This window comes from Eleutherodactylus coqui, chromosome 9 (assembly GCF_035609145.1).
Source record: "Eleutherodactylus coqui strain aEleCoq1 chromosome 9, aEleCoq1.hap1, whole genome shotgun sequence".
In the NCBI taxonomy this organism is placed as follows: Eukaryota; Metazoa; Chordata; class Amphibia; order Anura; family Eleutherodactylidae; genus Eleutherodactylus; species Eleutherodactylus coqui.
In genome coordinates this window covers 6,701,444-6,726,833 of record NC_089845.1, presented here as the reverse complement: position 1 = coordinate 6,726,833, position 25,390 = coordinate 6,701,444, and the positions used below count along the sequence as shown (strand labels likewise).

The 25,390-nt window shown below is 46.1% G+C and overlaps 1 protein-coding gene across 1 annotated transcript in view; it reads right to left on the bottom strand.

The window, feature by feature from the left end:
• Nucleotides 1-25,390, bottom strand: part of ADAMTS16 (ADAM metallopeptidase with thrombospondin type 1 motif 16) — a 298,537-nt gene that overhangs the window by 81,741 nt on the left and 191,406 nt on the right. The window contains exons 15-16 of the mRNA XM_066579089.1: nt 22,777-22,900; nt 22,244-22,488 (exon numbers count right to left, since the gene is read on the bottom strand). Coding sequence (XP_066435186.1) covers nt 22,244-22,488; nt 22,777-22,900 — 369 coding nt within the window. The remainder of the gene's footprint in view (nt 1-22,243; nt 22,489-22,776; nt 22,901-25,390) is intronic.

Sequence of the window (25,390 nt, the reverse complement as noted above, 5' to 3'; positions counted from 1 at the left end):
CAGCATGGGTGGGTGCCAGGAAGCCACCGGCGGCACATAAATATATCCCATAGCATTGCCCATCACAGCTGAGGTAATGTCATGTTTAATGCAGGTGGGCTTCGGCCCAAACTGCATGCCCCAGTCAGACTGGGGTTCTTTAGAAGTGGACACATGTAGTTACAACTCCGTGTGAACCGACAGCATGGGTGGCTCCCTGGAACCCACCGGCGGTACATAAATATATCCCATTGCAGTGCCCAGCACAGCTGATGTAACGTCAGCTGTAATGCAGGTGGGCAAAAAATGAATTGGATTACACTGTAGGCGAGGGCCCCAAAAAATTGGTGTACCAACAGTACTAATGTACCTCAGAAAAATTGCCCATGCCCAACCAAGAGGGCAGGTGAAACCCATTAATCGCTTTGGTTAATGTGGCTTAATTGGTAACTAGGCCTGGAGGCAGCCCAGTTAAAATAAAAATTGGTTCAGGTGCAAGTTTCAACGCTTTAATGAGCATTGAAACGTATAAAAATTGTTTAGAAAAATTATATGACTGAGCCTTGTGGGCCTAAGAAAAATTGCCTGTTCGGCGTGATTATGTGAGGTTTCAGGAGGAGGAGCAGGAGGAGAAGGAGGAATATTATACACAGATTGAAGCAAAAATGTCCCCGTTTTTGATGGTGATAGAGAACGATGCTTCCATCCGCGGGTGCAGCCTACGTATTGTTTAGGTATCGCTGCTGTCCGCTGGTGAAGAAGAGAAGTCTGGGGAAATCCAGGCTTTGTTCATCTTGATGAGTGTATGCCTGTCGGCACTGTCGGTTGACAGGTGTGTACGCTTATCCGTGATGATTCCCCCCGCCGCAGTAAACACCCTCTCTGACAAGACGCTAGCCGCAGGACAAGCAAGCACCTCCAGGGCATACAGCGTGAGTTCAGGCCACGTGTCCAGCTTCGACACCCAGTAGTTGTAGGGGGCAGAGGCGTCACCGAGGACGGTCGTGCGATCGGCTACGTACTCCCTCACCATCCTTTTACAGTGCTCCCGCCAACTCAGCCTTGACTGGGGAGCGGTGACACAGTCTTGCTGGGGAGCCATAAAGCTGGCAAAGGCCTTGGAGAATGTTTCCCTGCCTGCGCTGTACATGCTGCCTGATCTCTGCGCCTCCCCTGCTACCTGGCCCTCGGAACTGCGCCTTCTGCCACTAGCGCTGTCGGATGGGAAGTTTACCATCAGTTTGTCCACCAGCGCCCTGTGGTATAACATCATTCTGGAACCCCTTTCCTCTTCGGGAATGAGAGTGGAAAGGTTCTCCTTATACCGTGGGTCGAGCAGTGTGTACACCCAGTAATCCGTAGTGGCCAGAATGCGTGTAACGCGAGGGTCACGAGAAAGGCATCCTAACATGAAGTCAGCCATGTGTGCCAGGGTACCTGTACGCAACACATGGCTATACTCACTAGGAAGATCACTTTCAGGATCCTCCTCCTCCTCCGGCCATACACGCTGAAAGGATGACAGGCAAGCAGCATGTGTACCCTCAGCAGTGGGCCAAGCTGTCTCTTCCCCCTCCTCCGCATGCTCCTCCCCCTCCTCCTCCTCAATGCGCTGAGATATAGACATGAGGGTGCTCTGACTATCCAGCGACATACTGTCTTCCCACGCCTCCGTTTCCGAGTGCAAAGCGTCTGCCTTTATGCTTTGCAGGGAACTTCTCAAGATGCATAGCAGAGGAATGGTGACGCTAATGATTGCAGCATCCCCGCTCACCATCTGGGTAGACTCCTCAAAGTTTCCAAGGACCTGGCAGATGTCTGCCAACCAGGCCCACTCTTCTGTAAAGAATTGAGGAGGCTGACTCCCACTACGCCGCCCATGTTGGAGTTGGTATTCCACTATAGCTCTACGCTGCTCATAGAGCCTGGCCAACATGTGGAGTGTAGAGTTCCACCGTGTGGGCATGTCGCACAGCAATCGGTCCACTGGCAGATTAAACCGATGTTGCAGGGTCCGCAAGGTGGCAGCGTCCGTCTTGGATTTGCGGAAATGTGCGCTGACCCGGCGCACCTTTCCGAGCAGGTATGACAAGTGTGGGTAGCTTTTCAGAAAGCGCTGAACCACCAAATTAAAGACATGGGCCAGGCATGGCACGTGCGCGAGGCTGCCAAGCTGCAGAGCCGCCACCAGGTTACGGCCGTTGTCACACACAACCATGCCCGGTTGGAGGCTCAGCGGCGCAAGCCAGTGGTCGGTCTGCTCTGTCAGACCCTGCAGCAGGTCGTGGGCCGTGTGCCTCTTCTTTCCTAAGCTGAGTAGTTTCAGCACGGCCTGCTGACGCTTGCCCACCGCTGTGCTGCCACGCTGCGCGACACCGACTGCTGGCGACGTGCTGCTGCTGACACATCTTGATTGCGAGACAGAGGTTGCATTGGAGGAGGAGGAGGGTGGTTTAGTGGAGGAAGCATACACCGCCGCAGATACCACCACCGAGCTGGGGCCCGCAATTCTGGGGGTGGGTAGGACGTGAGCGGTCCCAGGCTCTGACTCTGTCCCAGCCTCCACTAAATTCACCCAATGTGCTGTCAGGGAGATATAGTGGCCCTGCCCACCTGTGCTTGTCCACGTGGACCTTGGCAGTAACCGCGTTGGTGAGGGCGGGAGACGTGGTCGTGCAGGGCTGGGACGGCACATCGGGAAAAGTAGTGGCGACTGGGAACCGAGTAGCGCGGGGCCGCCCCGCCGCCATCATGCTTTTGAAAGCCTCCGTTTCCACAAGCCTATACGGCAGCATCTCCAGGTTGATCAATTTGGCAATGTGCACGTTTAACGCTTGAGCATGCGGGTGCGTGGCGGCGTACTTGCGCTCAAACAGTGGCACTAGCGACGTCTGGACGCTGCGCTGAGAGACATTGCTGGATGGGGCCGAGGACAGCGGAGGTGAGGGTGTGGGTGCAGGCCAGGAGACAGTAGTGCCTGTGTCCTCAGAGGGGGGTTGGATCTCAGTGGCAGGTTGGGGCACAGGGGGAGAGGCAGTGGTGCAAACCGGAGGCGGTGAACGGCCTTCGTCCCACCTTGTGGGGTGCTTGGCCATCATATGCCTGCGCATGCTGGTGGTGGTGGCTCCCCAGCTGATCTTGGCGCGACAAAGGTTGCACACCACTGTTCGTCGGTCGTCAGGCGTCTCTGTGAAAAACTGCCAGACCTTTGAGCACCTTGACCTCTGCAGGGTGGCATGGTGCGAGGGGGCGCTTTGGGAAACAGTTGGTGGATTATTCGGTCTGGCCCTGCCTCTACCCCTGGCCACTGCACTGGCTCGGCCTGTGCTCACACCCTGACTTGGGCCTCCGCGTCCTCGCTCGCGTCCACGTCCTCTAGGCCTACCCCTACCCCTCAGCATGGTGTATTACAGCGTTCTGTTTCTGCCCTACTGGTAATTAAATGTGCCACTTATTGGCCTGTGGTTGGAGGCTGACTTGGCTTACGGAACGCACAGCAGAGCCAGTAAATAATTTTGCGCAAGCCTGCTGTAACACTTAGCTGGCTGCGTATGAATTAGGAAGACAACTACCCCCAGCACAGACCCAGTACACTGAGGACGGTCACAGGCAGCCCAAATAGATTTTTTTTCCCAAATGTTTTTGGAAAGGCCCACTGCCTATATTCAATAAATATGTCTTCTGTCCCTGCCTCACCACCACTACTGGCCCTGGAGTATGTATAATTACTGCAGGGCGCAATGCTCTGCACGGCCGATATACAAAAAAAAAAAAAAAGTGCAACACTGCAAACAGCAGCCTCCACACTACTGCACACGGTTAGATGTGGCCCTAAGAAGGACCGTTGGGGTTCTTGAAGCCTAAAATACTCCTAACGCTCTCCCTATAGCAGCTCCGCCACCAGCAGCACTGTCCCTGATCTCTGTCAGAATAAATCTGTTGCGAGCCGCGGGAGGGGCCGATTTATATACTCGGGTGACACCTGATCTCGCCAGCCACTCACTGCAGGGGGGTGGTATAGGGCTTGAACATCGCAGGGGGAAGTTTTAATGCCTTCCCTGTCTTTCTATTGGCCAGAAAAGCGCGCTAACGTCTCAGAGATGAAAGTGAAAGTAACTCGAACATCGCGTGGTACTCGTCACGAGTAACGAGCATCTCGAACACGCTAATACTCGAACGAGTATCAAGCTCGGACGAGTACGTTCGCTCATCTCTAATGTTTAATTAAAGGGGTTGTCTCACGGCAGCAAGTGGGGTTATACACTTCTGTATGGCCATATTAATGCACTTTGTAATATACATCGTGCATTAAATATGAGCCATACAGAAGTTATACACTTACCTGCTCCGGTGCTGGCGTCCTCATCTCCATGGCGCTGACTAACGCTGTCTTCTCCTTCCCTTAGACGCGCTTGCGCTGTGCAGTCTTCTGCTTTGTTCAATGGAGCCGCTCCGGCGTGCTCGCGCCGGAGAGCTGGTCTGCGCATGCGTAGAAGACCTCGGAAAAAAACGTAACTTTTTCCTTCTGCTTTGCTTAGATTTATTTAAATACTGTGGGGTCAAAATACGCAGTACACCCCTAGATGAATTTGTTAAGGGGTCTAGTTTTCAAAATGGGGTCATTTGAGGGGGTTCTTTATAGTTTTGGCTCCTCAATGGCTCTATAAGTGGGCAATGGGGCCTGGAATTTATTCAGTTGTACCCTGAAATCCAACGGGTATTCCTTTCATTGTAGGCCTAGCCATGTGTCCTGTAAGTCTATTAGGGCCACAATGGGTATGTTTCTGAACACGGGACAAACAGGGGTATCCATTTTGGGGTGAAATTCTTCATTTATATGTGTGCTGTACAAAAAAAAACTGTTTTTAAATTGATGCAATAGCCCAAAAAATGAAAATCGTAATTTTTTCTTACTGCTTCGCTTAGATCTATTCAAAAATTGTAGGGTTAAAATACACACCCCTAAATAAATTCAGTAAGGGGTCTAGTTTTCTAAATGGGGTAATTTGTGGGGGTTCTCTATGGTTTTGGGCGCTCAAGAACTCTACAAGTGGGCAATGGAGCCTAAAAGGACTTCAAGCAAAATCTATGTTCTGAAAGCCACCGACTACTCCTTTCATTTTGGGCCCCGTTGTGCATGCGGACATAAGATTAGGGCCACAATGGGTATATTTCTGAAAACAGCACAAATAGGGGTATCCATTTTGGGGTGCAAGTCTTCCTTCATATGTGTGCTGTATAAAAAAAGCTGTTTTTAAAATGACAGAATTGCCAAAAAAACGAAAATCCTAATTTTTTCCTTTTGCTTTGCTTGAATTTATTCAAAAACTTTGGAGTCAAAATACACAGTACACCCCTAGATAAATTCGTTAGGGAGTCTAGTTTTCAAAATGGGGTCATTTGTGGGGGTTCTCTATGGTTTTGGGCGCTCAAGAACTCTGCAAGTGGGCAATGGGGCCTAAAAGGACTTCAAGCCGCCGACTACTCCTTTCATTTTGGGCCCTGTTGTGCATCCAGACATAAGATTAGGGCCACAATGGGTATGTCTCTGAACACGGAACAAACAGGGGTATCCATTTTTGGGTGCAAGTCTTCATTCATATGTGTGCTGTACAAAAAAAGCTGTTTTTAAAATGACAGAATTGCCAAAAAAACGAAAATCACAATTTTTTCCTTCTGCTTGGCTTGAATTCATTCAAAAACTGTGGGGTCAAAATATGCAGTACACCCCTAGATAAATTCCTTAAGGGGTCTAGTTTTCAAAATGGGTTCATTTGTGGGGGTTTTCTATGGTTTTGGGCGCTCAAGAACTCTACATGTGTGCTATGGGGTCTAAAAGGACTTCAAGCAAAATTTCTGTTTTGAAAGACACTGACTACTCCTTTCATTTTGGGCCCCTTTGTGCATCCAGACATAAGATTAGGGCCACAATGGGTATATTTCTGAACATGGGAGAAACAGGGGTATCCACTTTGGGGTGTAAATCCTCATTTTCATGTAAACTATAGGAAAAAAATATGTCTTTAAAATGATAGATTTGCAAAAATATGAAATTTTACTTCTTCTCCTCTAAATTGAATTAATTCCTGAAAAAAAACCTGCGGGGTCAAAATACTCATGACCCCCCTCAGTGAATACACTAAGGGGTGTAGTTTTTTAAAATGCGGTCATTTGTGGGGGTATTTATTATTCTGACACTCATGAGCCTTTCCAATCTTGGCTTGGTGTAGGAAAACAAAGTGTTCCTCAAAATGCTAAAAAGTAATGTTAAATTTGTACGTCTCCTAAATGGTTAAAAAAAAACCAAAAGTTTTTCCAATGTGCGCCCAAAATAAAGTAAACGGATGGAAATATAAATCTTAGCAAAAATTTCTATATTATGTTTGCACATATTTAAGATATTGCAGTTGGAAATGTGAAAAAAAATGACGCTTTTTTGAAGGGGCGTGGCCTAGATGTAGACCCGAGCAGTCGTGTCTCCTTGAGCTCCGCTCGTGCCTGGTAAACAAGCAACTTTAATAGCACATCCAGCACAACAAAACCGGACTAAACTAAAGATAAAGATTCCTGCAGCAGAATGGCAAAATCTGAACACCGAGAAGTGAAGCCAGGAGGTGAATCCGGCACTCAGACCTACACAAAGAGGCAAAAGCATCCGGTACTATATCGGAGGACTCACCCGTCTTCAGCAGAACTCCCCACAGCGGAAGAATAGCATCGGAGCTCCAGCGCAACCCTTGCTAAATATTCCGGTGAGTTGATATAGCAGTAGCCTGCTGAAGCGCGGGAACGGGGCGCCATCTTAGTCTCCTACTGTCGCGGCTGAGCGCGGCGTGCGGGGAGAAGGAAAGGAGGCATCATTAGCTCTCACATTATCTCCCCGAGCCTCCTGTTGCAAGACAGCCAACTACAATTACCCATCCACATAAAACAGCGGGGCTCAGGAAAGCTCGCTGACCACGCAAGGCAGTGAGCTGATAACAGAGAGAATAGCTCTGTGACTTCTGGGTGCCGGTGGTGAGGCTCCTGGAGTTTGTGGCCCCCATGTACTGAAGCTTTCAGTTTGAGTTCCTTTGAAGCAGTGTGAGCTGAAAACGGCTGCAAATCGAGACAGACACTGCCTTGCCTTCACAACACTTGAACTTGATAAAAAACGCTTTTGGGGAAGGGGTGGTCCGAACGAGAACCAGGACAGTCACAGGACACAGAGCCTTGCCTGCTACTAGCTCTCACAGTGTCTAAGAGGGATGCTATGTGAACCGAGAGCAAGGCAGGTGGCTTGGTCTCTGCAACCAGAAAGGACGCACACGGGGTGGTCAAGTTAAGAAAAATGTATTTACTACAGGTTAATAAAGGCAAGTTAATGGTAAAAGAACAGGAATAATGACAAGCACAATACACAGTATAGTTTGAACAATTCAAGTTAGATTTCACAATATATTCCACGTTTACTATGTCCACCTCCACAGCACGGACACTGAAAGAACAATATTCCCCAAACTATCCCTAACTGACCCTAACTTCACATTTGGGTGCGCACCCCTCTTACCAGTGGCCCGGGTGGACTGCTTACAGTTTGTAGAAGCGCGCGTTGGGGCCCAATGTCATTCTTTCCTTGTATAGCGAAGCGTCCTCTCCGCACGGTTATCACAACATCCGAGGCAATAAGATCCTTCTCAGCAGGCAGGAAAACCAAATGGATGAAATGGGATCCAACAGCCAGTAGCTCAGCACACTGACAGTCCTGCAGAATCCATACACCCCGGTGGGAGATAAGCCAGGGGTTGTGCAGTTACCGTCCGGTACTCAACAGCACTGCCAGTCTATAACTTTGGTGGCAATGTCCACAGCCACAATGTCAGTATTACTGGTTAGCCACTGGGCACAGTCCTTTCAGCATGGCTCCACTGAACATTCTGTCTCTTTATACTCTGTCTGCCTCTGGACTGAATTACACACAGGTTAGCTGCACAGGAAAGTCCTCTAAGATCTCCACACACTCTCCATGCAGCACAGACACTTGGTTCTCTCTCTGCAAAGATGGCTGCTGCTCTCTGTGTCGTCACATCCTGCTTCCTTCTCATACTGTGTCTGCAGACAGGCAGGCTGACCTCATAGGGGTGAGTCCCTCCAGCATCACATTCCCATTGCACTGGCTGCTGACCAGAATCACAGAAACACATATACACTCAACTTTAACACAGTTTAAACAAATGAAACTTGGCACATCATTGGGCTGTATATTAGGACAAGTATATGCACAGAAGCAGCACTCCTATTGCCATAAGGCTGGGACACAGTCTGTATATTACATATTCCCCCCCACTTTAAGATTGGCAGTCCCTGCCAACGACTGTATAACCAGAGGGTTGTACTTTTATGCGCAAAGTGGTAGTGTACCGTTGTATGGCAGGCCAAACAAACTCATCCTGCAAATACCGAACAGGGGGGGGGTGCCAGCATTTGTCCTAGTGGTCCGTCTGAGGACCTGTGAAATACTCTGGGGCACTTCAGCCATGGGCTGAGAAGTACTAGCAGACTCTGCACCAGTGGGGGCACAGGCTGGAGGCTCAGTAGTCACCGGTGGAACATCCTCAGGAGCAAGGATCGGCCAGCAATCATCCTCATCGTCATAGGCCCATTCCATACCACTAGTCTCTGACTGTGGGAGCTCGTTGACGTTGGCAGTTCTGGTACAATTTGTTTCTTCAGAATGACATAGGCGCAGCATATTTCTGTGAAGTACTCGAACACAATCAGCTCCTTCCTTCTGGACTTGGTACACTGGCCCATTGGCATACTTGCGGCTAACAACACGATATGGCACAGCCTCCCATCTGCTTTCCAGCTTCCCGTGGGGCTTCTTGACACGCACCAGAACCAGGTCGCCTGGCTGCAATGGTGCTTCTTGCACTGGGGTCTTATCAGAATCAGAATGTTCTCGTAGACGCTGCCGCACCAATCGATGGATCGTCTCAAGTCTCTGCCGATGTGCTCGTACCCAGGAGTTTGGATCCCTTGGAGGGAACCCATCCACATCAGTCAGCTGTAATTCTCCCATGCTTCGCCCAGAATGCCCAAAGAAGAGAGTATAAGGGGAGTACCCTGTTGTAGAATAGACCTGATTATTATAGGCCCAGACCATCTCAGACAAGAACTGAGGCCATTGTAACTTCTTGTCTTCCTCCAGCGTCCGCAGCATCTGTAGCGGAGTTCTGTTGAATCTTTCACAGGCCCCGTTCCCTTGCGGATGGTATGGAGTTGTGTGCGACTTCTTTATTCCATAGATACGTTGAACTTCCTTCATTACATGGCCCTCAAAGCAAGCTCCCTGATCGGAGTGGATGCGTTGAGGACACCCATACACTCGAATGAAATCTTGACACAGAGCCCGAGCTGCTGACTCAGCTGTCTGGTCCTTGGTGGCGGTTACCACTGCAAATTGGGTGAAGTGGTCCACCATTATGAGGCAATACTGATGCCCGCTGTTGGATGGGCCCACCATTAGATAGTCTATCATGACAATTTCCAAAGGTTCCTGGGTCACTATGGTTTGCAGGGGAGCCCTCTCTTCTATTGCCTTATGGATCTCACAAGTTCGACAGCTGCGGCATACTTCTTCAACCATTTAACTGAGACCATGGCAGTAAATCAGACGCTGTAACCAACGAAAGGTCTTCTTGTGACCAAAGTGACCATTCTTGTTATGAGCCTCCATCGCCAATGAGCGAGCCAGTTCACTAGGCACCACAATTTGGTATCGAACGTCGATTTCAGAAGGTAGATAAACCTTTCGGCATAGAACTCCATTTTTCATCTCCAACTTCTCCCACTGACTCAGAACCGATAATATCTCCCATGTCAGTTGTTCTCTTTCCTCTCTACAGGGCTTCTTGCCTTCCTCAACAAACTTGATCATCCGTGCCAGCCCCTCATGGGGCTGCTGCATCTGTGCCCATTCCTGTGTTGAGGGACCACAGAAAGGAGCCACTTCAGTCCCTTCCATTTCACACTGATTAGCGGTGGCCAGGGCCTGTGAAAATCTGCTGAAGTCAGGCACCTCCACATGCTCTAACTCGTGATCCACATCTCCTGTGGGGGTCTGGGTAGTTACCCTAGAAAGTCCATCAGCATTCTGGTTCTCTGTCTTGGACCGATACTTAATGTGATAATTGAACTTAGACATTCGAGCTATCCACCTCTGCTCTAAAGCCCCAAGCTTGGCATTTTCCAGATAAGCTAATGGGTTGTTGTCAGTCAGTACTAAAACTTCAGCCCCAGTCAAGTATTCAGAGAATTTCTCAGTCATGGCCCATACTAGTGACAGCAGCTCCAACTTAAATGAACTATAATTCTCAGGATTTCTTTCAGAATCCCGCAAAGACCGGCTGGCGTAGGCTATAACCCGCTCCTGGCTATCCTGAACCTGGGAAAGCACTGCTCCGAGACCATACAGGATCACATCCGTATATAGCTGGAACGGTAAGTGGTAATCAGCGTACGCCAAGATTGGGGTCGTTGTCAGAGCATCCTTCAATTCCCGGAAGGCTTTTTCCTGTTCAGTTCCCCATTTCACAGTCCGGTTCTTCGGACCACCGGATGTGCCCCGTAGGAGGGCATTTAGTGGTGCTGCTACCCTGGCAAAATCCTTAATAAACCGTCGATAGTAACCGGCTACTCCAAGAAACCCCCTCACTTCTCGCAAGGTAGTTGGTGTCGGCCAATCCTGAATAGCCGCTATGTTGTCCCTCGACGGTCTCACCCCTTCTCCTGATACGCGATGACCCAAGTAATCAATTTCAGATTGGAACAACCGACATTTGCTGGGTTTTAATTTGAGCCCGTGTTCCCGCAATCGTCGAAATACTTGATCCAGTTGGTAAAGATGGTCTTCAAAAGTTGCAGAATACACTATAATGTCATCCAAGTAGATGAGAGTGAACTCAAAGTTGAAGTCACCGAGACATTTCTCCATCAATCTCTGGAACGTTCCGGGTGCATTTGTCAGCCCGAAGGGCATCCGGTTAAATTCATATAGTCCCATGGGCAAGATGAAAGCTGTCTTCTCCTTGTCTTTCTCAGCCATCGGCACCTGCCAATACCCACTAGCCAGATCTAGTGAGGAGAAGTACAGAGCTCTCCCTAGCGCCGAGAGGGACTCCTCAATCCGGGGTAAGGGGTAGGAATCTCTCACGGTGCAGGCATTTAACTTCCGATAGTAAAAAAAAGGATGGGTCTCTTCGGTTTTGTGTAGACTAACACCACTGGAGCTGCCCAGGGACTTTGGCTTTCTCGGATGATCCCACCTTGCAGCATCTTAGTCAACAGTTCTTTCACTTCCTGATACAACCGTGGAGGAATTTGTCGGTAGCGCTCTCTAATTGGAGGGGTGTCTCCTGTGGGAATCTCATGGCAGACCCCAGTTGTACATCCAAAATCTTCAGCGTAACGCGTGAAAATGGCTCTGTTTTCCCACAACAGCTCATCTATCTTCTGGACCTGTTTTGGAGAACACAAATAAGTCTCCATCTTCATCTGTTCTCGAATTGCACAGCCATTCCATTCAGAGGAGGGACCCTCATCTTCTCCCATAGACACGGTTATGGTCCACTCATCTCTTTCAGCTGGCTTCAGATGCATCGGCGTTACGTTCTTTACTTCTTCCGGAGTTACATAGATGTTAGCCAGCATCCTTCCTGGTGTCAGATCTACACTCTGGTCCTGGGTGTTTACACATCGGAGTGGTACTCTCCCATTGCGAACTATTGCCAAGGAACGGGCTACTAGCGGATCAACACCTCCTTCGGCTGCCGGCAGTGGTTCTACCAAGACAGCTATGCCTTCTAATTTCCGACAGGTGCCTACAGGCATGGACACTCATCTCCCGACGGGGTGGCAGTGTAACTTTTGTATGCATAGGGACAGAAATTCGTGCCAGAGGATGCTGTGCATCCGAGCTTTCCTGTAAGCCACATATTCGGATCAGCCGCTGGAACGCTGCTCGAGTAGGCCGATGGGTGGTAGTTTGTTTCCAATAACCATGACCTTTCTTTTCAAAGAGGATCTGATCCAATTCTTTTAGCACATTCATCCCCAAAATGACAGGGGCCTTTACTTCATGTGGCTCCTGTACCACCACAATGCCTTTCTTACCTAGATCTTGACCACATAACCGGACATTCATCCAGGTCACTCCCACTACTGGGACTGGTAACTGGTTGGCTGCGACCACTCGTACGAATGTATGGGGATCATATTTCACATGTTGTCGGAAGTACCGTTCATAACGATCTCTACTCAAAGTTGTTACTTGAGAACCCGTGTCAATCATCCCGATAACCGAAATACCTTCTAATTCCATTTGGATGACAGGACTTGCAGCAATTAGGTCATCATCAGGGCATTTTCCCCACATAATCTCCTTCTCAGTCTCCCCTACTCCGTGCCCTACAGGAGCAGGGGACCTTAGTTTAATGGCAGTCTCTCATAAGCGTGTCGCTGGTCTGGACATCTGGCAGCAACGTGGCCCATCCGTCCACACTCCCAGCAACGTATTTCCCATCGTTCTGGACATCGATTTGGGCCCCTTCGGTAAGCCCCTTCGGTTTCTCCTGAGCGCTGTACTAAATTATTGGAACCCCTTCGGTAGGTCCTGTTCTCATCCCTCCAGCGGGGTTGTGGGTGGTTCTGACCTTCTAGGTGTGGACGGCCCACTCCATCTCTAGTTCTCTGGAAGTCTGCAATTCTCATAGAGTTTTCATCACAACAGGTTTGCAAGCGTTCCATTTGCTCTTGCAATTTCTGCATTACTGTTAGAATTTCTTTAGCTGGCACTCTTTCTACTGTTTCTAGGCTGGAGCTAGCCCCCTGCGACAAAGTGACTCCAACTGCGGTCTGGGGCTTTGGGACAATACTATTGGCATGTGAGATGGCCTCTACCTGCACGTCATGAAATTTAGCATAAGTCTCTCGTCGTATAAAGTCCTGCATAGCAACAGTCAAACCGCCGTCGTGGATCCCCAGAACAAACTGGTCACGGAGAGTCCAATCAGGGTTACAGAAGGCAGGTGAGCCTCTTTCCTTCCCTTGAATATCTCGGATCAGTTCTTGTAGAGCATTTGCATATTGGGGGAGACTTTCATTCTCCTGTTGCACTCTCTGGAAGAATCGAGCCTGCAGGGATCCCAGCAATGCTGTTTCTCCATAGATGGTTTCTAGAATCTGTACTACTTGCTCAAATGTCTGCCTTTGAGCGAATGGCCTTAATATCACTGTGGTCTTAGCATCACCTTGTAACGTCAATATTGCTAGCTCTACTAGTACTTCTGGTGCGGTCTGGTACATTCGCTGTACCATTCTTATCTGCTCCACCCACATACTCACAGACATATTATTGCCATCAAATTTAACTAACTGACTCACTATAGCTCCTGCTGGCATTCCTCCTCTGGCACCATCCCCTCTAACTGGTGCGTTGCCGTCCATTCTGGAAAGCAGATCCTGCCGACTAACGCCAATTTGTGAACCGAGAGCAAGGCAGGTGGCTTGGTCTCCGCAACCAGAAAGGACGCACACGGGGTGGTCAAGTTAAGAAAAATGTATTTACTACAGGTTAATAAAGGCAAGTTAATGGTAAAAGAACAGGAATAAGAACAAGCAAAATACACAGTATAGTTGGAACAATTCAAGTTAGATTTCACAATCTATTCCACGTTTACTAAGTCCACCTCCACAGCACGGACACTGAAAGAACAATAGTCCCAAAACTATCCCTAACTGACCCTAACTTCACATTTGGGTGCGCACCCCTCTTACCGGTGGTCCGGGTGGACTGCTTACAGTTTGTAGAAGCGCGCGTTGGGGCCCAATGTCGTTCCTTCCTTGTATAGCGAAGCGTATTCTCCTCACAGTTATCACAACATCCGAGGCAATAAAATCTTTCTCAGCAGGCAGGAAAACAAAATGGATGAAATAGGATCCAACAGCAAGTAGCTCAGCACACTGACAGTCCTGCAGAATCCATACACTGCAGTGTGATATAAGCCAGGGTTATGCAGTTACCGTCCGGTACTCAACAGCACTGCCAGTCTATAACTTTGGTGGCAATGTCCACAGCCACAATATCAGTAGTACTGGTTACCCACTGGGCACAGTCCTTTCAGCATGGCTCCACTGAACATACTGTCTCTTTACACTCTGTCTGCCTCTGGACTGAATTACACACAGGTTAGCTGCACAGGACAGTCCTATAAGATCTCCACACACTCTCAATACAGCACAGACACTTGGTTCTCTCTCTGCAAAGATGGCTGCTGCTCTCTGTGTGTCGTCACATCCTGCTTCCTTCTCATACTGTGTCTGCAGACAGGCAGGCTGACCTCATAGGGGTGTGTCCCTCCAGCACCACATTCCCATTGCAGTGGCTGCTGTCTTAAAGGACCAGAATCACAGAAACACATATACACTCAACTTTAACACAGTTTAAACAAATGGAACTTGGCACATCATTGGGCTGTATATTAGGACAAGTATATGCGCAGAAGCAGCACTCCTATTGCCATAAGACTGGGACACAGTCTGTATATTACACCTAACCCCCTCAAAAACACCCAAAAGCAGTCCAAAAGATCTCTACAATAAAATGCCTAAAAGAAGAAGCACTAAAGCACCACTCAATAAAGTCTCAGACTTTTTCGTCACCCGCGGCCAGAGGAGGCAGGGACCAATGAACAAAGAGGGTTCCCCCTCACCTGCAAGCCCCAGAGGTTTCTCCTTCTAGGTCACCTGGCATGAGAAGACAAAACACTGACCGAGAAATACAAGGAGAAGAGACACCAAAGATCACATCTAGACGTGGGGTGAGTGATTCTTCTGAGGAAATTGCTGGTGCCGCTCCATATGGCCGCAAAATGGCGCCGGCGAGCTCTCAGCCATCATCTGCCCCCTCCACTCCTTTATCAAGTCCAGAAAAACCACGCCCCCGACTCTCCCCACATTTCAACCAACAGCAAGGGAACCCCTCATTAGAGCCTGACCCCATCATAAGTATTCCATCATCCAATATGCCTGCTACGGAAGATTTTATAAAACAAATGATCCTAGCCTTAAGGGGATCCTTGCAAAAGGACATTAAGTCTCTGTCAAACAACCTAAACACCTCTATAACAGATATAGAAGAGAGGACCGACCATATTGAAACCAAAATGGGAGAAGTAACTGCATCCCACAACAAATTAATAGATGCACACTACTCCCTGGAGGAGGAAGTAGAAGACATGAAGAAAAAACTCACAGATCTGGAGGATAGGAGCAGGAGATGCAACGTTAAATTTAGAGGCATCCCAGAGAGTGTCCCACAACACGATCTAAAAAGCTTTCACACCAAGCTAATCAAAAGCGTCCTTCCAGATGCCTCAGAATTAGATTGCACAATTGATAGAGCGCACAGATTGCTGAAACCGAACTTTCTACAAGATTCAGTCCCAAGAGACGTAATCGCCAAATTTCATTTTTTCCATATAAAAGATGCTCTGATGACAGCTTCAAGAAAGCAGGGCGCCCTACCATCTCCATTTACAAATATAAGCCTTTTCACCGACTTATCACAGAATACTATCCAAGCAAGAAAGGCTTTTTCTCTAATCACCTCATCCCTGAGAGCTGCAAAAATTCCCTACAAATGGGGCTTTCCTGCAAAAATAGTAGTCCACAAAGATAACGCAGTGCATGCCCTAAACTCACCAGAAGATGGCGCCAATGTCCTTTCAAAATGGAATATCTTACTCCCAGAGGAACCACAATTAAGCAAACCTCAGAGACCCCCGAAATCCTCCTATCGCCGCACGCTTCCCACTACTCCTCCGTGAAAACAGCATGAACATCACAAGTTTTCTTCATCGTATGATGCTGGACACATCCCTCGCTGACCTTCATTACCGGGCTGACGGTCTGTAAGCCGAACTTTCCCCCCAAAACAGGTTCAGGTTTTTATACCTGCTCTTATCTGAAGTTTTATCTGTTTATCCTTACAGTCTTGTTGTTCTTTCCTCACGAATAACATGAATAACGCAACTCATGTATTGTTTAATGTTAACAGGCATATTAATGTTTTCGCCTGTACCTTTGTTTTAAGTTTGTATATTTGCTATGCTGCTAATGTATCCCAAACAAATTCACTCATAACCCACTTTTATAATGCATATAAAAATCTGTTCCCAGAACGTTAGGGGATTAAACTCCCCATTCAAACGCTCAATGGTCTGGAAGGATGCTAAAGCGTCCAAAATAGACATCTTATGTTTGCAAGAAACACATTTTGCCCAACAGTCTTACTCTAAATTTTCAAATAAACAATACCCGCATATTTACTTCTCAAATGCTCATAAAAAACACGCTGGAGTACTGATTGCCCTGAGAGATAGTCTCCACTTTTCTCTTAATAAACAAATATCGGACGATAAGGGTAGATACTTGATATTGCACTATAAATAACTCTCCGATTACCCTGGTGAACATTTACACTCCTAACAAATCCCAAATCTCCTTCATGAACAAAGTAATTAAGAAGATCAGAAAAGTCCTTGTGGGCAAATTAATACTATCTGGAGACTTATAATAGCAGACAAAGAGGTGGACTCCACAGCACCCGCTAGAAATGTGTCGGTTCTCCACCCTTGGTTACATAGAGAGGGTTTATACGACACTTTTAGATAACTCCTCTTAGTTAACTCCTCTTCTAGGGAATTTACCTTCTTTTCCCCAAGGCATAAAACATATTCAAGGATAGATATGTTCTTGGTGGACAGGGGGACTCTCACTTCAATAACTGACTCCACGATTGGAGTTTCCACTTGGTCAGACCATGCGCCAATATACATGAAATTGAACGTGGGCGCCCCCTGTACCCTATCAAAAATGTGGCGAAATGACACCAATTTATACAATATCCCTGAGAACCAAAAAATTATCAACAAAGCTTTAGAGGAATACTTTTCTTTTAACTCCACATCTGACGTAAGCAACGCCACATTGTGGAATGCCGACAAGGCAGTTATAAGAGGGGTACTAATAAAACTCAAAATACAACAAAATAAAAACAAACGAGAAAAGATAGACCTCCTGTTGGGAAAAATAAAAAATCTGGAATCTCTTCATCAAGATTCTCCACAAAACAACCTCCTAATGGAGCTGTCCTCCTTGAGGAGAAGATTAAAAAAACCGCTTCTGGACAATTACAATAGGGGTCTGACTTACTCCAAAGCTAACTTCTACTCCTACATAGATAAGCCTTCAAAATTGATGGCCAACCTGGTTAAAAGAAAAAAAAAAACAATTAAAAGCTAAAATCCCATTTATCATTAACAACAGCGCCCCCCAGGTTAAAATTTCCCACCCACAGCAGATAGCTGAACAGTTCAGGGAATATTATAACAGCCTGTACAACCTTAAAGACAACCCCTGCACTTTTCAACCCACCCCAGAGGTAATAAATAAATTCCTGGATGGACTGGATCTTCCCATGCTAGACACCCAAAGTGACATATTAAGCACACCAATATCAAATCCAGAAATACGTAAGGCCATACAAGACTTAAATCACAAATCCCCTGGACCTGACGGTCTTTCAAATGAGTATTACAAGAATTTTGCTCAACTACTTTCTCCTCATCTAAACTCACTATTTAACGAAGCGATGGACCAGGGCTCCTTGCATGAAGAAATACTCCAGGCCACTATCGTCACCCTACCCAAACCAGGCAAGTCCCCTACAACACCAGCAAATTTCAGGCCTATTTCCCTCCTGAACTCAGACTTAAAAATATATGCTAAAATATTGGCCGGTAGACTCGTTTTGCCCACGATCATTCATAATGACCAAGTGGGCTTTACGAAGGGAAGAAGTGCCACAGATGGTACACGCAAGGTACAGAACTTGCTGGAACGAATCGCCTCGAGTCGGCTGCCTTCTCTCCTCCTTTCCCTGGATGCGGAGAAGGCGTTCGATAGAGTGCATTGGGGCTTCGCATTTGAAGTGCTCCGGAGGTTTGGGGTGGGCGAGGGCTTTTTGCGTGCAGTCCAAGCTCTTTACACGAAGCCCTCGGCCAAAGTTTAGGTTGACGGGGTGTTGTCCTCATCTTTCTACATATCGAATGGCACCTGACAGGGGTGTCCCCTATCTCCATTGCTATTTGTCATGACAATAGAACCTCTCGCAGAAAAGATTAGAACCTCTCTGGAGATTAGAGGCGTATCAATGGGCTTAAGACCAAATAAAATCGGCCTTTTCGCCGATGATAATATAGTTACCATGACAGACCCTCTTAACTCCCTAAGGGGTGTAAACAACTGCATCACCCAATATAGCAATGCTTCTTTATACAAACTAAACACTGACAAATCCCTGATTTTGGGACTCAAGGTAAAACCTGACCTAAAATTGGTTATACAAAAGGAATTTGCTTTTCAATGAAAAACTGAGATATCGTATTTAGGTACCAAAATATGTCAAAACCTACCTGAAACAATTCCTGCAAATTTTGACCCCCTATATATCTCCCTTCAAACAGATGGAGGAAATGGGTAAAAAAGAACCATCTTGGTTCGGAAGAATGGCACTCTATAAAATGTTACTGCTCACGAAAATCCTACATCTCTTTCGCACACTGTCCTAACCAGTTCCCTCGTCCACGATCCAAAAATTCCAGAAACAGCTACTTAAATTTATTTGGCGCGATAAAAAACCGAGACTAGCGGCATCAATATTATACCAACATAAGAAACAGGGGGGTCTGGGGGTCTGGGTGTGCCCAACCTCCAAACTTACTACAAGGCTTCGCTGTTAAGCCAATCTGGTGCCTGGCTGAAATCTCAAGCAATCCCATCTTGGTACCATATAGAAAAAAACAGAAATGGAGACAGACACCTGAGCTCTCTGGTCAAGGCCTCCATCCTTGGAGCTCTGACTCCAAAGATATCATCACTAATATATTTCCAAAATATCTCTCTACTAATGATAAACACCCTCCACTATTGGAACCAACTGGCACTTGGGTGTAGGACTGACACCAGAGACCCTCTGGCTGAACTTCCATTTGAAGTCCTTTCTTACTTCATTCGGGATTTAAATCTAAACAAATGGACAAGTAGGGGAGTAAAATTTATCTCTGACATATTGAATAAAAGTAAACCTCTTTCTTTTCAAGAAATCCAATACAAATTCAATATACCTGAATCAGAAGCTTTCTCATACATAAAAATTCTCTCCTTTCTTAAACAAGCTGATTTATACAATTTCTCTTTCCCGAAAGAATTGGAAGTCATATTTACCAGGTGCAAAACCTCCCAAGCCTCCCAAATCAAAGCCTTCTATAGCGCAATTATTCAAAATACCAATAGATCAAAAAAGATACACCTTCTAAATTGGGAACATACAGTTAAAAAAAAACATACCACTTCCGACGTGGTTGAGAGCCTTTGAGTGGGCCAATAAAGCCAATCTTTCGGCCAACATTCTCCAAACCCACTACAAGGTATTAACTAACTGGTACTATACACCCTAAAAAATGGCAAAATTCTTCCCGGCACATTCTGACTCTGGAGAGGCTGCGGTCAAGTAGGCACCCTATATCACCTGTTTTGGGATTGCCCCCAGATTCGTAACTATTGGAAGGAGGTTTTCAATACCATTCAATCCATAACTGGCATTTGTCTTGAGCGTTCGCCTCAACTAGCACTCCTTCTCATTGACCGTCACGAAATACCAAAAAAGAAAAGAAAATGGATATGCCACTTTCTACTGGCTGCCAAAAGCATCATAGCCAAAAAGTGGAGAAGGGCTCCTCCTCCCTTGATTGAGGACCTCTTGAGCGCAGTCTCAGACCACTACTGCTACGAAAAGATATATGCAAAATTTAACAATTGTCTTTCTAAATTTAACAGCACTTGGAATAATTGGCAGCAATTCGAACTGAAAAATAAGTTCTGATATGTTTGAAATTGTTTAGTTGATTTCTTTCTCTTACGGCTTAAACACAAAAAGTAATCCATCACATTTAGAACATAGCGCTGTGTGAAATCTGAAGCTTGAAATACATGTTGTCGCATTATGAAAACTTTGTAACGATGTACTTAATTACTGCCTATATATGCAATGATATGTATATGCTCATACTTCTCCGCAAAATTTAATAAAAATTATTAGGGAAAAAAAAAAGTAATATTAGTGCTTTACTGAAACCAGGCAAAGACCCTACATTGTCCATTAATCATAACATTAATAATGTGGTTGTAAAGCTGTATTCAAAAGTCTTAGTGAACCAGTTGGCTCCATTTCTCCCCTCTATAATTCATCCAGATCGCATTGGATTCATCAAGTGACAAGAAGCTTGAGATAATGTTATCAAAATTGTATTTCTCTCGACTATAGCTAGAGCCATGTTAGGTCACCTGTTCCTTCTATCAGTGCATGTGGAGAAGGCCTTCAACTGGGTTCACTGGGATTTCTTAGCTGAAACCCTAAATCAAATAGGACTAGGCCCCAAATTTTTAAGCCATGTTCTGGTACTATATACATGTCCTACAGCCAGGATTCGGGTAAATGGCCTCTTATCCTCCCCAACTGCCGTTTGCAATGGGACAAGAAAGGCCTGTCCCCTTTCACCACCTTACTGGATTGTACTGGTAGTGGAGCATCTTGCCATCCGTAACAACCTGAGCATCCATTGCAAACATGTAGGGGACCGTTAGATTAAGACTACTGTATATGCAGATGATTTACTTCTTTATATTTCTCAGCCCCATATTTCGCTCCCCTCTCTGCTGTGGGAGTTCGAGAGAAATGAACGCCTATCCAACTTTAAGGCCAATTATTCAAAGACGGAGGCACTTAAATTCTCTTTGCCCCCTGCAGAGCTGAGACATGTCACAGAAAAGGTTTACATTTAAGTGGAAACAACAAGGAATACAGACCACTCTAAGCTATATCTTCTGAAATACCAAACTCTCTTAGACTCTCTTACATTTATTCCAGAAACTTTGGAGTGTTTGGTTTACATTCTTCTATGGAAATCGAGGTTTATCACCAAGAATTAATAATACCCCCTAACCACTTGATGATTTTCACCCCACCATTTTATCTGATCCTATCAATATTTTAATCTCTGTAATCTCTCCTGATATTGATTTCATTGCATATCTCAATAGAGTTGTAATTGTTTAATGTTTGTTGATCATTTGATTGATTCATTTTGTGATTTATCTCTCTACCATGTTCCTATTTTTCTTTTGTATCACACCCCCATACTTTAAATGAATAAATAAAGAATATATCCAAAAAAATGACGATTTTTTCAAAATTTTACCAATTTTGGCGCTTTTAATAAATAAACACAAATTCTATCGGTCTAATTTTTCCGCCTAAATGAAGTACAACATGTGGCGAAAAAACAATGTCAGAATCGTTTGGATATGCAAAACCTTTCTGGTGTTTTTCCATGTTAAAGTGACACGTGTCAGATTTGGAAAATTTGGCCTGGTCATTAAGGCGCAAACAGGCTTGGTCACTAAGGGGTTAATGTACCTGTGATTCTGCTGCATGGTCTTCTACTGGGAGAACTGTGAAGACACTATGTCTGCTTGTGAGAAAAAAAATTCTGTTGCTCGTCTAATAATCTCCTAACATCATAGTGGCCTAATATGTGCATATACAGCAGCAGTGGATATATGAAGCCAGTCCCTAATGCTAGAAGTGCAAATGCCAGACTGTGCTAGATCTACAATGACATAAATGGTCCCTGGAGTTCCACATTAGGGGGCTGTAGATGCCCCCTCTGCCTCTCCTGATCTTGTACTTACCTTGCCTGCTATGTGCACTTACCTAGATGTTGTAGGCATTGTATGCGTCTCCAGTTTACTGCTTGCAAAGCGGCATAATTCTTATTGGATTGATCTTTAGTAGCTGCTTTACTAGGTCTCATGTTTGTTTGTATGTTTAGGTAGCCAGCTCAAGGTTGACTCAGCCTTACGAGGTTGGTAAAATGAGGACACAGCTTGCTGGGGGGTAAAGGATGACTGGGGAAGGCAATGGCAAACCACCCCACAAAAACAATCTGCCAAGAAAATGTCACGATGGGATGCCCCCCTAGGAGCCGGTCATGACTCGGTGCTTGCACCAGGGGACTATACCTTTACCTATGTTTGTATGGTCCCAGCAAATGTAGAGACATATGGAGAGATACATTTAATATATAACACTACAAGGACTTACTTCTACTACTATTGTTTCATTTGTAGGTCCAGCAGAAATCAAAGTCTCTGGATTATTGTATGGTCTTTTGTATTCAAAGACTGCGCCAGCAAATTGATATTGGCCGGGCCAGTCGATGGTCCAGTATCCGTTGAGGTAGTATTTTTTCTGTGTGTTACATACGGAGATGTAAGAGGTAGAAATATTCATTTCAGAAACACGGATGCTGCGCGCTCCAGAAGGAATGGTGACCAGCGAGTAGTACTCTGTAACACAAAGCGGGCATCATATCAGATGTTTCTACAGTCCATCTATATGTGTTTATATCTACGTATCTACTTGTAGAAGCGTTTGTATGGATACATTGGGTTTGGGACTAGAATATGCACAATATGTTAGGAAACACCAACGTTGACATAGATAAAAGGTGGCTACAAAGTATTTCATCTCGTTAACTTAAATGTTCAGGTTGGTGTGCCATTAGAGGTCTTCTTTCGGTATAGTTATGCATATTCTGTATGTTTATCTCATGTTCTACAGGACATTTCTCTTACGATTAGAGTAGTGCTGCTTTGTATACTGGCTGCTGTAGATCTTGCAGGTTGAATTGTCTCCTTTGCAAACACCACATGAATCATACATGGCATTAGATCCAAGGATCTGGTCACAGCCAACTGTCTGCCAAAGAGAAGGCTGGTTAGTCAGTTCTCCAAATTTGATACCAATCTATGTCCATGCCCATCTATGCCCATCAAGACAACAGCTTCTTGATGTCTTTACATCTGTGCTTAAAACTAATGCTTGTTCACATAGGGGAACCAATGCTAAGCTGTGAGGGTGATATCACCAAGGTGGGGTTCACACGGGGCAGAATTGATGCAGAGTTTTTATGTGGAACCTCCGCAAGGAAATTCCATGGCATTTACGGTAGCAACAAAGTGGATGAGATATTGAAAATCTCATCCACAAGCTGCGGAAATAACCACAAAACCCGTGCAGAAATTGACTTGCAGTACGGAATTCAATGTGAATTTTATTGCCGTCCCCACTGCAGAATTCACCTCTGGTCAATAAGGGGTTGAACACAATAAAACCCACACTGAACGGTGCAAGTTTGGAGGAAGGTTTTCCGCGGACGATCTGCAATGGAATCCCCACTACGACATTCCACAGGACATGAGCCCTATGTGGACCCAGTAGGTCACCTACTGTCAAGTCCATAGGCTTAGCTCATAGGACTAAAAGTAGATGAGTCTCTTTAAATGAAAAATTTCCATCCAGCAGCCATCATGCGGGACGGGTGTATCTGAAGACTCTGCTTTGGGCACTAAGACATCTTGTCCCTGCTCTGCACACCGGTACAAATAATATGTAACTTATTACACTATTTGTAATATTACTGCATTCTCACTTGTATTTTCCAATCAAGTAGCCTTTTATTTGGCTATAATGACTTATTGTTAGACTTCCAGTCTTGTGAGATTCCCTATGGTGATCAGCCTTTAAGGAACTGCTTGAAGGAAGTTACCAGTAGATATCTCTAAAAAGTCCTTCAATGCACAGTAGAAATGTCATTATGGTTTTAACAGTTTCTATACCAAGATACTCCAACTGATTAAAACCATATTGCGTAAGTCCCCCTCATGCTAGCTCTGACTCCACAAGGCATGGACTGCATAAGACTTATGAAGATCTCCATTAGCAGCAGTCCTGTATATTGTGAGGCCTCTGTAGCTCAGACCTCTTATTCCAGCACCCAGATGCTCATCGGATTGAGATCTACGGAATTTGGGGATTAATGGTCCTTTTACATGGGAGAAGCTGTTGGGCAAACGATGCCAGAAACCCACCACAGTGCTGCTCGCTCCTGGCCTGTTACACAGGAGCGAGTATCGTTGGCATCGCTCACAGCTCTTCTGGCATGGAGGCAAAGCGTTCACAACTGCTAAGTAGTCCGCCTGTTGTAATTTACAATGGGTGAATTATTTAGCAGTGCTGCTCAATTCACTGCAGCGGAAAGTTCCAGCGCTGACATCGGGGGAATGACAGGGACGGTAAGTACGACCCATCCCCAGACTCAGCAGGTGACCTACTTTAAGCCCATAGCTTATCTCATAGAGCCAAAAGTAGGTGACAGAGTCTTTAATTGCCCCCTGCCTCCCCCCTCTTATGTCTATTGTCACATGCCTACAGCGCCTCTCCTGGCTCAGTCATATCCTAGGGGTTTTTAAAGGAACATCTTCCAAGCAGTCCAGAACCGGTTTCATAAAGTCATTCTCTTCTTTCGTTCGCCGGTCAGCAAGCCGGAGCTCCCAGCTCTCTGAAGACCTACTGCGACAGGGTCTACCGAAAAGGAAATGCCTTTGTGCCCCATTCTGGATTCCTTGGACGTTTCTGTTTATTGCTATCCCTGCAAGGTAGAAGGTTTCCTGTATGTGAAAATAAGGACGTGTTTGAGCTGAAGGTGGCCATCAGTGAGCATTAGGTCCTGCATACCGATATAGCAAAAGTTCAACTTGACATAATGCGTAAAAACAACTGCGGCACAGAAGTTGTCCTGCCCTTTCAGTAGCTTTCTAATTGCTTATGTTGTGTTAAAGTGACTCTCCGGTCCTGGGCAAACAAAGATGGCAGCCGCACTTCTCTGACTACCTGATGCGGACTGTGGATTAGTAAGTACGGGCAGTCCAAGACACTGCATGCCGATCTGACTGGTAGTGCGGCTCAGATGAGCATCACTGGTTAATCAAAGCAGGTGTGGAGTCTTAGGCCCAGCAATAAGTGTTCTTGTGCTTTTACATGGAAACAAGCATCGCGAGGGAATGGAGGTGGAGCAACGGGATCGATCTGGCCCGACCGCCTCCATTCACGGTAAGCAGGCAGTCTTTCATAAGTGATACGGTCGGCTTACACGGGCCGATCCCTCATTCAGTTTTCTGCATGAGACGTGAACGAATTCTTGTTCGTCACTCACTTGGGACAGCCTTTACAGTGAGTGATAATCATTCAGATTCCTGCTGGATATGGAAATCTGAACAATTTATTGGTCCGTGTAAGAGGGCCCTAATGATGCATTCTAACGCACAGTGTACGTCAAGTAATTGGAGAAGCAGGAGCGGCCATCTTTGTTCAGGCCCGGGGGGTCACTTTGGGATAAGATAACTTGTT